The sequence below is a fragment of the Periplaneta americana genome, chromosome 5 (assembly GCF_040183065.1).
Source record: "Periplaneta americana isolate PAMFEO1 chromosome 5, P.americana_PAMFEO1_priV1, whole genome shotgun sequence".
In the NCBI taxonomy this organism is placed as follows: Eukaryota; Metazoa; Arthropoda; class Insecta; order Blattodea; family Blattidae; genus Periplaneta; species Periplaneta americana.
The window spans coordinates 20906665-20920654 of NC_091121.1; the positions used below are offsets into that span (position 1 = coordinate 20906665).

Genomic DNA, 13990 nt, shown 5'->3' on the forward strand with positions numbered 1-13990 from the left:
AATTTTATAATACATTGTGCGTCACGATCAACTTCTGAAATTTGAATGCTAGCCCTCAACAAAAATACTTGTCCTCGGTGTTCTATTCAGCACCAGATTACGTATGTTTCACATTGGAGGGGGAAACCAGCGAATAGGGATTATAAAGAATGGACACTTCGCGTCGGTACCTTTGATGTAGCCGTACCGATTTTAATGACCTTCAAGCCAGCTAGAGCGTCAGATTCTGCTTTCTCCCTAGAGTTGGTGCTGACATCACACCAGCTAGCAGTCGACACAGCGGAAATAAAATACATATAATTAATACATCTAGGTACATTACGTACTCAAATAAAATAAATTGGATCCATAAAATAATAAATCCTTCATTAACTGTAATGTCTAGACTCTAGAGTTCCTTTATAATGAGAGTTCTGACGTTGACCCCTACAACAATTAAAATATGTAATGATTTGATAGCGCTGAAAATGGAAAAACAAAACTCTTACGAGAAGTAAAACCATTTACCTATATTATATTATACACAAATATTAAACGAATTCGATACTTAATTTTATAATGCATTGTATTATTTTATAATATAATTTATGATATCTGAAATATAAAATATTATTATTACAACTAGTTTGTCACTGAGAAATAAGGAAAAGCTGTTAACGTGAATTTATTTGAAGCAAAGCGTTACTGGATTATGCAATAACGTAGGCGATGTTTGGATCCTGTGCCTTAATTCTATTTTCAATTATTATTTTAGCTTATGCTCGATTACACTACCTCTAGCGCTTGAAAGTGGAACTAGCCGCTGGCGCACAGAGAAACAAAACACAGGAAAATTCGCTCAGTGTCCATTCTTTATAATCCCTATTCGCTGGGGAAACTGTGGAGGCACTAACATCCTCCTCTTCTATCATCTGATATCTTCTTCTGCCCCGAACTATTCTCCCGTTCGCCATTCCTTCCAGTGCATCCTTCAGTAGACAGTTTCTTCTCAGCCAGTGACCAATCAATTCCTTTTATCTTCCTGATCAATTTCAGCGTCATTCTTTCTTCACCCACTCTTTCCAACACAACTTCATTTCTTATTCTGTCTGTCCATTTCACACGTTCCATTCTTCTCCATATTCAGATTTAAAATGTTCCTATTCGCTTTTCTTCACTTCGTCGTATTGCCCATGTTTCTGACCCATATAATACCACACTCCATAGAAAGCAGTCCACTAGTCTCTTCCTTAGTTCTTTTTCCAGAGGTCCGCAGAAGATGCTCCTTTTTATACTAAAAGCTTCCTTTGCCATTGCTATCCTCCTTTTAACTTCCTAGCAGCATCTCACGTTACTGCTTATAATACACCTCAAATATTTGAAGCTGTCCACTTGCTCTACTGCCTGACTTAGAATTCGCAAGTTTATCTTCCTTATTTTTCTTCCTATGAACATAGTCTTCGTCTTATTTGCATTTATCTTCATCACATTCTGCTCACAGCTGTCATTTAGCTCCAGTAGCATATCCCATTGTATCATCTCCTTTTCTGCTAATATCGCCATATCATCAATAAAGCTTATGCACTTTAATCTTCTTCCTCATACTATCACTCCTGCTATGTTCTGAAAACAGTTCTTCACTAAATACTCCAAGTAGATTCTGAACAGGGTAGGTGATAAAGGACATCCTTGACATATTTCTCTCCCGATTTCACTTTTTTCTGACATTTCTTCTCCTATCTTGACTTTGACTCGTTGTTTCATTTAAAGATTACTGAACAGTCTTCTCTCTACCCAATCCACACCAATTTTCTTTTTTCCGTTATTGTATATTTTATTTTATGCTCGACCATGCCGAAATGTAGTAATTATACACCTGGTAGCAGCCCTTTAACGGACCTCATTAAAGTACATCTATTCATTAAAGTTCAGGTGTGCCACCAATCAGAAAATGCCATTGCAGCAATATGAAAGCGCAAGTATCGATTATTGTCGGATATGCAATCGAAAGAAAATTAGTTCTGTTACTATAATAATTAGCGTTAATTGTAAATAATATTCAAATAAATTCAATTTGTCATCTCGTTTTTCAATGTCTAAATCAATTTCAAGGTTAGATCAAGATTAATGTTTATTTTACTCTCTAGATTATATCAAGGTCAATGACATTTGTTTGTCGGAAAAAAATCAATACTTTCGCGTCTGCGCACATCTCACAATTTACGAGATATTGCACAAGGTCAGTTCCGCTCCCCAGTCAGATAAGAATAACATGAATACTTATGAATAATTTCAAGTTAGAAATATGGTCGAGCATAAAAAAGTCGTATGAAACTTGGCTACAATAGTAATTAAGACGCTCGTTGCATAATGTACTATTACTTTACTCTTATTTCACTTTTTCCTCAAAAGATGTAGCGGCATTACTTTCAGCTTCTGTTAAGTACCGAACCAATTACTGGAATGTGTGATTCGTAAACCTCCTGTATGAATGTTGAGGACAAAAGCAATGCAACGAGTTATAAAGGAAAACTGTATGGCAGGACAAAGTCCAGACACCAAGGGCGCAATTCATTATCAATACTAACAGATGTACGTACTATTTGCGAAATGGAAGTAAAGTTTTAACAGACCTGGAAATAAAGAGGCGGGCAGGTCCCGGTCCTTCATGTGTCCTTGTTTCGAGCAGGGACAAACACATTTGACAGCCGCGTGTGGTGGCTTGACAACAGATCTCTCTGAAAGAGAGATGCGGGCTCGTTGCGTTTCTTTGTGTGCTGTCCCGAACCGTGCGACTGCTAAACAATGCCGCAGCCCGTTCGCTTTAGCTTTGTTTCATTGAGAGACAAGAGGTTCCCAAAATGCGTCACATGTTGCCAATAAGCAACAAATAAATGATGCTTTTGCACACTTTCCTCTATGGTTTACAGATGTGATTGAAAAATATTATGAAGCTGTTGAAGTATGGTAGCCATAGATGCAATTAAATTGTATGAAATGTGGATAAAGAGAAGAATGGAGCGTGTGAAATGGACAGACAGAATAAGAAATGAAGCTGTGTTGGAAAGAGTGGGTGAAGAAAGAATGATGCTGAAACTGATCAGGAAGAGGAAAAGGAATTGACTGGGTCACTGGCTGAGGAGTACCTGTCTATTAAAGGATGCACTGGAAGGAATGGTGAACGGGAGAAAAGTTCGGAGCAGAAGAAGATATAAGATGATAGACCACATTAATATTATCAGCAATAATGTACGAAATGGAAACATAAAATTTATCCTTCGAAAAGGTGGAAAAATTCAAATATCTTGGAGTAATAGTGACAAGTATAAATGATACTCGGGAGGAAATCAAACGCAGAATAAATATGGAAAATGCCTGTTATTATTCGGCTGAGAAGTTTTTGTTATCTAGTCTGCTGTGAAAAAATATTAAAGTTAGAATTTATAAAACAGTTATATTACCGGTTGTTCTGTACGGTTGTGAAACTTGGAATGTCACTTTGAGAGAGGAACAGAGATTAAGGGTCTTTGAGAATAAGGTTGTTAGGAAAATATTTGGGGCTAAGAGGGATGAAGTTACAGGAGAATGGATAAAGTTACACAACTCAGAACTGCACGCATTGTATTCTTTACCTGACATAATTAGGAACATTAAATCCAGACTTTGAGATGGGCAGGGCATGCATTACGTAAGGGCGAACCCAGAATCCATATAGAGTGTTAGTTGGGAGACCGAAGGAAAAAAGATCTTTGGGGAGGCCGAAACGTAGATGGAAGGATAATATTAAAATGGATTTCAGGAAAGTGGGATGTGATGATAGACTGGATTAATCTTGCACAGGATAGGGACTGATGGTGGACTTATGTGAGGGCGGCAATGAACCTCCGGGTTCCTTAAAACCATTTGTAAATAAGTAAGTAAGACCACATTAAGATACATCGATCATATACTAAGATTAAGAGGATGGCAGAAAATAAGGAAGATCTGCAATTGGGCAATAAACTATAAATTTAAATTGTCATTATGTACAGCGGCCTGAATGTTTCGTTGCAAATTGAAACTACTTTATAGAGCGTTTCACGAATAGAAATATCCTTACAGGCTACTTGACCATTTTCTTGAAAAACCTGCACGTTAACGTTTCTGACTCAGATGTAGGGAGGCTACATGAAGGATGTTCGAGGACTTCCGATTTCAATTTTGTCAGTCTCTCTTTGATGTTTCTGTCAAAATGAGGACGAGAGTTGACATGCAACAGCAATACACTTTTGCTAAGAGTCCTGTCGCTTGTGCCAAATGGTAATACGGAGTTTTGTGAGGATGTTACAGTAGAAGTCGGACGTTACAGTGACCACTTGAGGCTGGAACGTGGTTGCAGTATACGACTTGGCAATCACAGAAGACTGTCAACATTACTTGCCCAGCTGATGATGTCCAGCTGCTACGGTATCGATGTTATTGCACAACACAGCGCTGCTCGACAATGGTACACTCGTACAGAGGTACCGCCAATTTACAACTGCTGCTGCTTTGTTTCGCTTGTGCGCAATTGACGACGTTCTCTTACGTGTTATAGACATGCGACCCTGAAAAACCCAGCTTTATTAATTTTCCTTCATCGCCTTCTGCTAAGTTTTAACCCACAAATCATGGATCCCATGACAAGATCACATTTCTTAATGTGCTAGAGTCAAAAATGTAAATATATTTCAAATATGAGAAAGAAGATAGGCTATACTACAAAACTCAATTACAAGTAATATTATTATACTATTATATCTATTTATAAATAGAATTTGTAGGCTAACTGTCCTCATAAATCAGTTATACAGAATACAGCTGTGCAACTTAACGATATCTTAGTCATAATGTTGCGCTCCGTGGGTTCTCATAGCCGTTTAATGTAATTTTAAGGAAGATCGCTGCAAATTAAAAAGTGAAAACCATTTTATGTGAATGCAACGTGAGACCAACGTGCTACAATGACGACAATAATAAACTGAAGTCTTAAAATACAGGATGCCATGTTGAATTCAAAGAACAACGATTGTACATTATTGTAGGTGTTAGCTTGATTTTAATTTAGCACCTACAGTCATCCTGAAGCCTGCACTCTCTCTCTACCTGTATATGATCTCGCTGGATTTGTATAATACCTCTGACATCGTCATGGACAAAGGACATCTCTTCCACTGTCCAGTAATTACAAAGATGAAAGCAAATGTCATTACACAGATGACAATACAAGCCTATTTCTAGCACACACGATGACAAATGAATAACAGCTTCAAAGACATACTTGTTAAAAATTCAGCCCTTTTTAAAAGTTATTCTCTGTTAAAGCGGTCGTATACATATCTTGCTAAGAAGGTGATGAAATAATATTAAAATGCAGTTTACTAGCTGAGTGGTATTGAGTGAATAGGAATTATATCAGTTCACTAGCAAGAATGAGAATCAATTTTTTCATCGTAAATAGAAACTGAAAAATTCAGGGTGTTTAATGCATTCTAGTTTTCTCCCTCCCTTAAAAATTAAATATAAAATACCCACACAAATCATAAATGTCCAAAATTAGGGTTGAAGTAGAAGTGATTTATTAAACATTTCGCTAATTCAATAGAGATTCCATCAACTCATGTTGCTTTCCCATCCTTCATTTCCTTAAGCGCTAGTTCAACTTCTTTCCTTAAAATAAATGAATAAATAAATAAATAAATAAATAAATAAATAAATAAATAAATAAATAAATAAATAAATAAACAAACAAATAAATAAACAAATAAACAAATAAATAAACAAATAAATAAACAAACAAATAAACAAACAAATAAACAAACAAATAAACAAATAAATAAATAAATAAATAAATAAATAAACAAATAAATAAATAAACAAATAAATAAACAAATAAATAAATAAATAAATAAATAAATAAATAAACAAATAAATAAATAAACAAACAAATAAACAAATAAATAAATAAATAAATAAATAAATAAATAAATAAATAAATAAATAAATAAATAAAACTTTCCGTCTTTTGATACGGCTGCTTCGTCTTCTATGGCCAAGTCATCTGGACGACTCCCTGTCTCATATAACTCTTCTATGTATTTCGTCCATTTGTTCAGTATTCCAAGTTTGTCTCTTATTTCGTTTCCGATTTCATCCTCTATCAACGACATGAATTTGCTTTTCTTATTTGAAGGGCACACGGGAAAAACGAACGATGTCACATTTCCATTACTTACTTACTGGCGTTTAAGGAACCCGGAGGTTCATTGCCGCCTTCACATAAGCCCGCCATCGGTCCCTATCCTGAGCAAGATTAATCCATTCCTATCATCATATCCCACTTCCCTTAAATCCATTTTAATATTATCTTCCCATCTACGTCTCGGCCTCCCCAAAGGTCTTTTTCCCTCCGGCCTCCCAACTAACACTCTATATACATTTCTGGATTCGTCCATACGTGCTACATGCCCTGCCCATCTCAAACCTCCACATTTCCATTAAGGGTGAGATATTGATCTATTTCAGTATATTACTGCAAAATTTATTGGTGTTTCTACTTGAAATGAAGGAAATGATGAGTGTATCCGTGGTTTTAATTCTCCTTTACCACTTTTGGTAAAAATAACACTAAAGTTTGTAGTAATACAGTGAATTAGATAACGATATCACCCTTAACAGAATTGTGACCTTGTTCGTTTTTCCCGTGTACCCTTCATTTGTGAAGTCCAAACATTTTACTTCGCGGTACATTAAATCTTATCTTCCTTTTCTCTTTAGATCCTCAATTTCCTTACTTACTCTTTCATCCAGTCTTTCTTCGCCTTATCAGTTTTTCTTCTTAGTTCATTGTTAAGTTTCCTGTATTTTCTTCTACCTTCTTCTGTGTTGATGTTTTCCCATTTTCTCCATCTTCTACAACATTTTCCCTGCGACTCAAGATTTCTTTATTCTCACACATTCTCTTTATCCTATTGTTTCTTCTACTGTTGTTCATATACAGCTTAAATACGTAAGTAGTGTAATTAATAATACAATTAATTCTGTAGATTTTTTATTATTCAAACTTACACCGTACAACGGTTTTCACCGAAGTTCCAGGAACTGCTAATAGGGCTGGTAGAGAATCCTTATTCCTGTATTACACAGTCAAGTAATTACATTTAGGAGAAGATGTTTCATTAAATGTGTTGCTAGGAAACCTCCACAAGTGTGGGGCAAAATTCTTCGCTTAAAGGAGACTGTGTTGCATCCTTAAGATTTTAGCAACCTGTGCCGCGTTTATTGTAGTTACAAGTGGAAGATATTAACATATTTATTATTTTTAAAATTCAGCGAGAGGACTATGTGAGCGGAAATAAAACAGTGTGACTAATTGTCGATTGGCATCGTGTTCTTTTGAAAATTAAAAAAAAAAATCGAAAAGGATTATTCGGAATGCGAGTTATTTTTTGGTGATGCCATAGACTCCATTATCATAAACCTCGGTCGTAATATGATCTATAAATCGACCTCTCTTCTTTCAACTACTGTAGGTGAAAACCATTCCAAAATTTTTCTGGCATTCGTCTTATGAGCGCACACCACTCTAATAGTTTGTATTGTATAAAATCCAGTCAAAACTTTTCAACATCCATTTCCTGTCTGATTATCTCGTTTCTGATTCTATCTCATCTGGAATGTCTCGTCCTTCGATCTTTTGAAATGATCCATTCGTTGACAGTAATATTAATTTAATATTAATATTTATTTACCAAGTTTCAGAGCCGTACGTTGTGGTATTTCGTGCTATGGATTTATAAATGGGAATTTCAGTGTTTTTTGTTATATTCTAATCCTATACTATCAAATTTAACATTCCTATTACTGCTCTTCTTTTCTGTATTCTGTGCTTAGTATAATTTTCTTACTCACTATTTCTATTAATTTTAAAGCCAAAATCCATTCATCATCATTCATTATCTCGCTATCGCTTTTGTGGAATACCCCACCCAGCCACATCAGAGACTGTTGGAATTTAACAGTAGGCCTATTCAAAAACAAACTTATTAACTTAATAATTCATTACTGAATAAAGTACAGTACAATGCAGTGAACTGAAAAATTTAACTTTCTTGCAAATGTTTCGAAACCGTTACTGCTTTGTTTCTCTTCAAGTTTGTACAATCACTTACTTATCTTTAGATGTTTAATTTATTTAAACACTAAACTTAGGCCGATGGCGGTAACTGCGCCACATTAAATAAATACATAAATAGACAGACACACAGACAGACAGACAGACAGACAGACAGACAGACAGACAGACAGAGAGATAGATAGATAGATAGATAGATAGATAGATAGATAGATAGATAGATAGATAGATAGATAGATAGATAGATAGATAGATAGATAGATAGATAGATAGATAGATAGATAGATAGATAGATAGATAGATAGATAGATAGATAGATAGATAGATAGATAGATAGATAGATAGATAGATAGATAGATAGATAGATAGATAGATAGATAGATAGATAGATAGATAGATAGATAGATAGATAGATAGATAGATAGATAGATAGATAGATAGATAGATAGATAGATAGATAGATAGATAGATAGATAGATAGATAGATAGATAGATAGATAGATAGATAGATAGATAGATAGATAGATAGATAGATATGAATAAATAAATAAATAAACAAACAAACAAAAATTTGTACACATGAAATTATTTATCATGTTCAGACTTATTCGAGATGGACCGGGCATCTAGCTCGTATGGATGAATCTAGGAATGCATAGAGAGTGTTAGTTGGAAGATCTGAGGGGAAAATACCTCTGGGGAGGCCAAGGCGTAGATGGGAGGAATATATTAAAATTAATTTGAGGAAGGTGGGATATGATGATAGGGACTGAATTAATCTTGCTCAGGATAGGGACAGATGGCGGGCTTATGTGAGCGCGGGAATGAACCTCCGGGTTCCTTAAAAGCCATTTGTAAGTAAGTAAGTTGAGACTTATTCTTAAGTCTTAAAAAGTTGCGTCGTCTTTTAGGCCTACTATTAAGCCACATTACATTCACAAGTTGAATAATAACTTAAAACAATTTTTAATCTAATATTAGTAATATAAAGGTATTTGGATATTTCAATAAAATGTAGATTATTCAATAAGATAGTGTCATATTTTTGGAATTTATTTAATAACGAGAGTAAAGAGGACTAATGTTGGAAGCATAGTTAAAAAATCTGGAATTCTAAGACACGATGATGCCACTCTGAAAAATACATAAATCATAAAACGCAGACGTGGTAACAACATTTCGGTCTTTCAGCACTTAGGATGACTTTACTTACATTATGCCTCCAGCTGACTTTGTAGACCCAGGGATTGGACTTGATATTGCACTCGAAGTACACATCGATCCCCTCTCGTATAGAGCTGGCATTCAGGTTGCTTCCCAATTCCAGGCTTACTATTGGCACATCTGAAAACAAAATAACACAATTAAGACATTGGGTGAGAATTATTAGGCAGATACGCTACAGAATGTGTAAGGTGTTGGTATTCCGTGGAAAGTGGAGGTGAAGTGTTGTTAGAATGGAAGAGGAAATAGGAGTATCCTGAGAAAAACTATCTTAGACGTCTGCTTTGACCACCACAAATTCTATCAATACCAGACCAGAGTTCGAACGTGGGACGCTTGTATGATAAACCAGCGCGTTAGTGCAGGGCCACAGGTGCGACTTAATGTCACTAATACCATCGTCAATCACCATCACCGACGTGCTTTGAAACGTTATGAGGAGATGTCATGTTTCGAATCAAATAAATTTGTTTTTGCAAACTGATTTAGTTTATTTCGAGGAATATACATTTGATATTTTTTTCCTTTTGTTTCACGGGATGTTGGCCTAGATACGTTTGAAATTATTGTTGCCTTCATTTGACAGAAAAATTAATCATGTGCGCTGTGTAATGGTGGAAGAAAAGATTTTGCGATCTGGATTCGCCCATACGTGCTACATGCTCTGCCCATCACAAACGTCTTGATTTAATGTTTCTAATTATGTTTGTCCCAGTGATATGGACTGTCACATTGTCCTGTTGCAAGAACTAATACTTTAACTAATCACCTGTTGTTCTGTATGGTTGTGAAACTTGAACTCTCACTTTGAGAGAGGAACAGAGATTAAGGGTGTTCGAGAATAAGGTTCTTAGGAAAATATGTGGGGCTAACAGGGATGAAGTTGCAGAAGAATGGAGGAAGATACATCACGCACAACTGCAAGCATTGTATTCTTCTTCCTTTAAGACCTAGCCTAATAGATAATGTTTTATCGTTTGCGAAACCTCCTTAGATAGAGATGTTTGTTATGTTCGATTAGATTGATTTGCAGAGAGTAGTAGTAGTAGTAATAATAATAATAATAATAATAATAATAATAATAATAATAATAATAATAATAATAATAATAATAATAATTTATATTTATATTTGTTACTGTTGCTCCAAGATATTTGAATTTTTCTACCTCTTCGAAGGATAAATCTCCAAGTTTTATGTTTCCATTTCGTACAATATTCTGGTCACGAGACATAATCATATACTTTGTCTTTTCGGGATTTACTTCCAAACCTATCGCTTTAAATGACACTCGGGAGGAAATTAAACGCAGAATAAATATGGGAAATGCCTGTTACTGTATTATTCGGTTAAGAAGCTTATGTCATCTAGTCTGCTGTCAAAAAATCTTAAAGTTAGAATTTATAAAACAGTTATATTACCGGTTGTTCTATATAGTTGTGAAACTTGGACTCTCACTTTGAGAGAGGAACAGAGATTAAGTGCGTTCGAGAATAAGGTGCTTAAAAATATTTGGGGCTAAGAGGGATGAAGTTACAGGAAAATGGAGAAAGTTACACAACACAGAACTGAACGCATTATATTCTTCACCTGACATAATTAGGAACATTAAATCCAGACGTTTGAGATGGGCAGGACATGTAGCACGTATGGGCGAATCCAGAAACACATATAAAGTGTTAGTTGGGAGATCGGAGGGAAAAAGACCTTTGGGGAGGCCGAGATGTAGATGGGAGGATAATATTAAAATGGATTTGAGGGAGGTGGGATATGATGATAGAGACTGGATTAATCTTGCACAAGATAGGGACCGATGGTGGGCTTATGTGAGGGAGGCAATGAACCTCCGAGTTCCTTAAAAGCCATTTGTAAGTAAGTAAGTAAATTAAATGTCTCACTTAAAGATTCCCATAAAATTCTGTAAACAATCTAAAGCTAATATTGACCCAAGAATTCCATTGAAGGTTACTATGCAGTTCACACGGCAGCCACTAGATGGAGTACGTGGTCTTCACAATACTACGTAAGCAAAGTCAGGCGTAGTGGGTTGCAAGAATATTCGTAAACCAATTCAATTCACTTGGAAATGGCTGTAGCAGTTCGTCATTTAAATCCTATAGATTCAAAATATCGTATATCCACTTTCACAAATTAAAGTATTTTGACAGCAACTGGCGAAAAATAGAGGTTATTTTCAACGTCACAGTGACTTCTACCAAACCATTTGCTTAAAATTTTGTGGCTTCTTGAATTAAAACTATATAAATTATTGGAATTCATTCTTAGCCAGCAATACGTGGGCATAACTTAATTACTTATGAACAAAATCATCTTTAGGGGGTTTTGAATCTACAGGATCACAGATGGAGAGAGAACGGTTTCCTTGGGGGGCAAAGCAAAACCGTAGAGTCCCCATATAACGGGGTTATGGGAGACATCATTTACCTCCTCCCCCCTTTATACCATGGTACAATATATCGGAATATGATCATTTAATTTTCGGAGGGCATATTTCTTACTGTGTTACATCCATATCCACGATGTTTCGGACCGAGTTGTATAGGACTTGAACTGTAGGTCTACTACAAATTATAATAGGGCATAACTTAAAACAATCTCTCTCTTTTTCTCTCTTCAATAAAACTACGTAACAGTGCTAACAGAAACTTTTTATATGAAGCCTACCTTCCTGAAAATATATGAAATGTAAACCCTAATTATTTTATTTATTCTCGTCTATAAGTTTACACATTACACGAGGTTCACTTTTCTTTTTTCTGCATTGTTGTGCAGTATGTTATTCATATTTCTCAAAGTGGTGGCCGGAAAGCCTGCAGACTTCTAACACACGAGTACAGGCTGTTACAAAAGAATCATTACAGTACTTCCATTCTTCAAAATTAGGTGTTGAAATTCTTATATGTTCAGAAATTAAAATATTTATTATAGTCCAGACACATGATCTGAAGACATGAATTCGTTAATTTAAGCATAGAAACTTAATCATAATAATCATAAACAAAAGCAAAAAAAAAAAAAAAACTTTTGAATTCAATACTTTCTAACATTAATAGAAACAAAAAAGAGTTTAGACAAATGGCGTTTAAGGAACCCAGAGGTTCATTGCCGCCCTCACATAAGCCCGCCATCGATCCCTATCCTGTGCAAGATTAATCCACTCTCTATCATCATATCCCACCTCCCTCAAATCCATTTTAATATTATCTTCCCATCTACGTCTCGGCCTCCCCAAAGGTCTTTTTCCCTCCGGTCTCCCAACTAACACTCTATATGCATTTCTGGATTCGCCCATACGTGCTACATGCCCTGCCCATCTCAAACGTCTGGATTTAATGTTCCTAATTATGTCAGGTGAAGAATACAATGCGTGCAGTTCTGCGTTGTGTAACTTTCTCCATTCTCCTTTAACTTCATCCCTCTTAGCCCCATATATTTTCCTAAGAACCTTATTCTCAAACACCCTTAATCTCTGTTCCTCTCTCAAAGTGAGAGTCCAAGTTTCACAACCATACAGAACAACAGGTAATATAACTGTTTTATAAATTTTAACTTTAAGATTTTTTGACACCAGATTAGATGACAAAAGCTTCTCAACCGAACAATAACACGCATTTCCCATATTTATTCTGTGTTTAATTTCCTCCCGAGTGTCATTTATATTTGTTACTGTTGCTCCAAAATATTTGAATTTTTCCACCTCTTCGAAGGATAAATCTCCAAGTTTTATATTTCCGTTTCATACATTATTTTGATGACAAGACATAATCATATACATTGTCTTTTCGGGATTTACTTCTAAACCGATCGCTTTACTTGCTTCAAGTAAAATTTCCGTGTTTTCCCTAATCGTTTGTCATCCGCATAAACAAGAAGCTGATGTAACCCATTCAATTCCAAACCCTGTCTGTTATCCTGAACTTTCCTAATGGCATATTCTAAAGCGAAGTTGAAAGTAAAGGTGATAGTGCATCTCCTTGCTTTAGCCCGCAGTGAATTGGAAAAGCATCAGATAGAAACTGACCTTTACGGACTCTGCTGTACGTTTCACCACATAACCTTATTCCTTTGCTATGGTCGTGCCAGAGAATCAGTCCTATTCCGAGGCTAATAATAATAATAATAATAATAATAATAATAATAATAATAATAATAATAATAATGATAATGCTTTTGTGATGTGTCATCAAACTGAAGGAATAAAAGGCGAAGGTTCACGTTTGAAATGCTGTAGTCAAATTCTGAGATTCTTTTCGGTTATAAGTGTTGAGAAGTTCCAACCATCGCTTCTGAAACTGGAACGAATATGAAAAACGCAACAGTGAGGTGAAAGCTGTGACACGAAGACTGAATTATATATAAAGATACTCGCTTCTTGTGTAGAAGCCTCCACTCGTCCTCCCCGGGGATTTCAGAGCTACTCTCGGCTTGTGAAACAATATCCAACAACAAAAACTCTGGATGATGGAGTATAAAGTGAATAATGCTCGAAATCAAGTTTCGTGTACCATTCTCCAAGCAAGAGGCGTTTAACGTCGCACGTCCTCATGCGAATGTCAATGTTTATTCTTTCGGCTGCCTTGTGCTGCGGCAGAAGTTTGTTTACTTTGAAAGCGA

At 35.6% G+C, this 13990-nt stretch overlaps 1 protein-coding gene across 1 annotated transcript in view; it reads right to left on the reverse strand.

Annotated features, from left to right (window-relative positions):
- The window catches only part of LOC138700577 (protein sidekick-1-like), a 309648-nt gene that overhangs the window by 115195 nt on the left and 180463 nt on the right, over nucleotides 1-13990 (reverse strand). The window contains exon 3 of the mRNA XM_069827159.1: nucleotides 9345-9475. Within this exon, the coding sequence (XP_069683260.1) occupies nucleotides 9345-9475 (131 nt within the window). The remainder of the gene's footprint in view (nucleotides 1-9344; nucleotides 9476-13990) is intronic.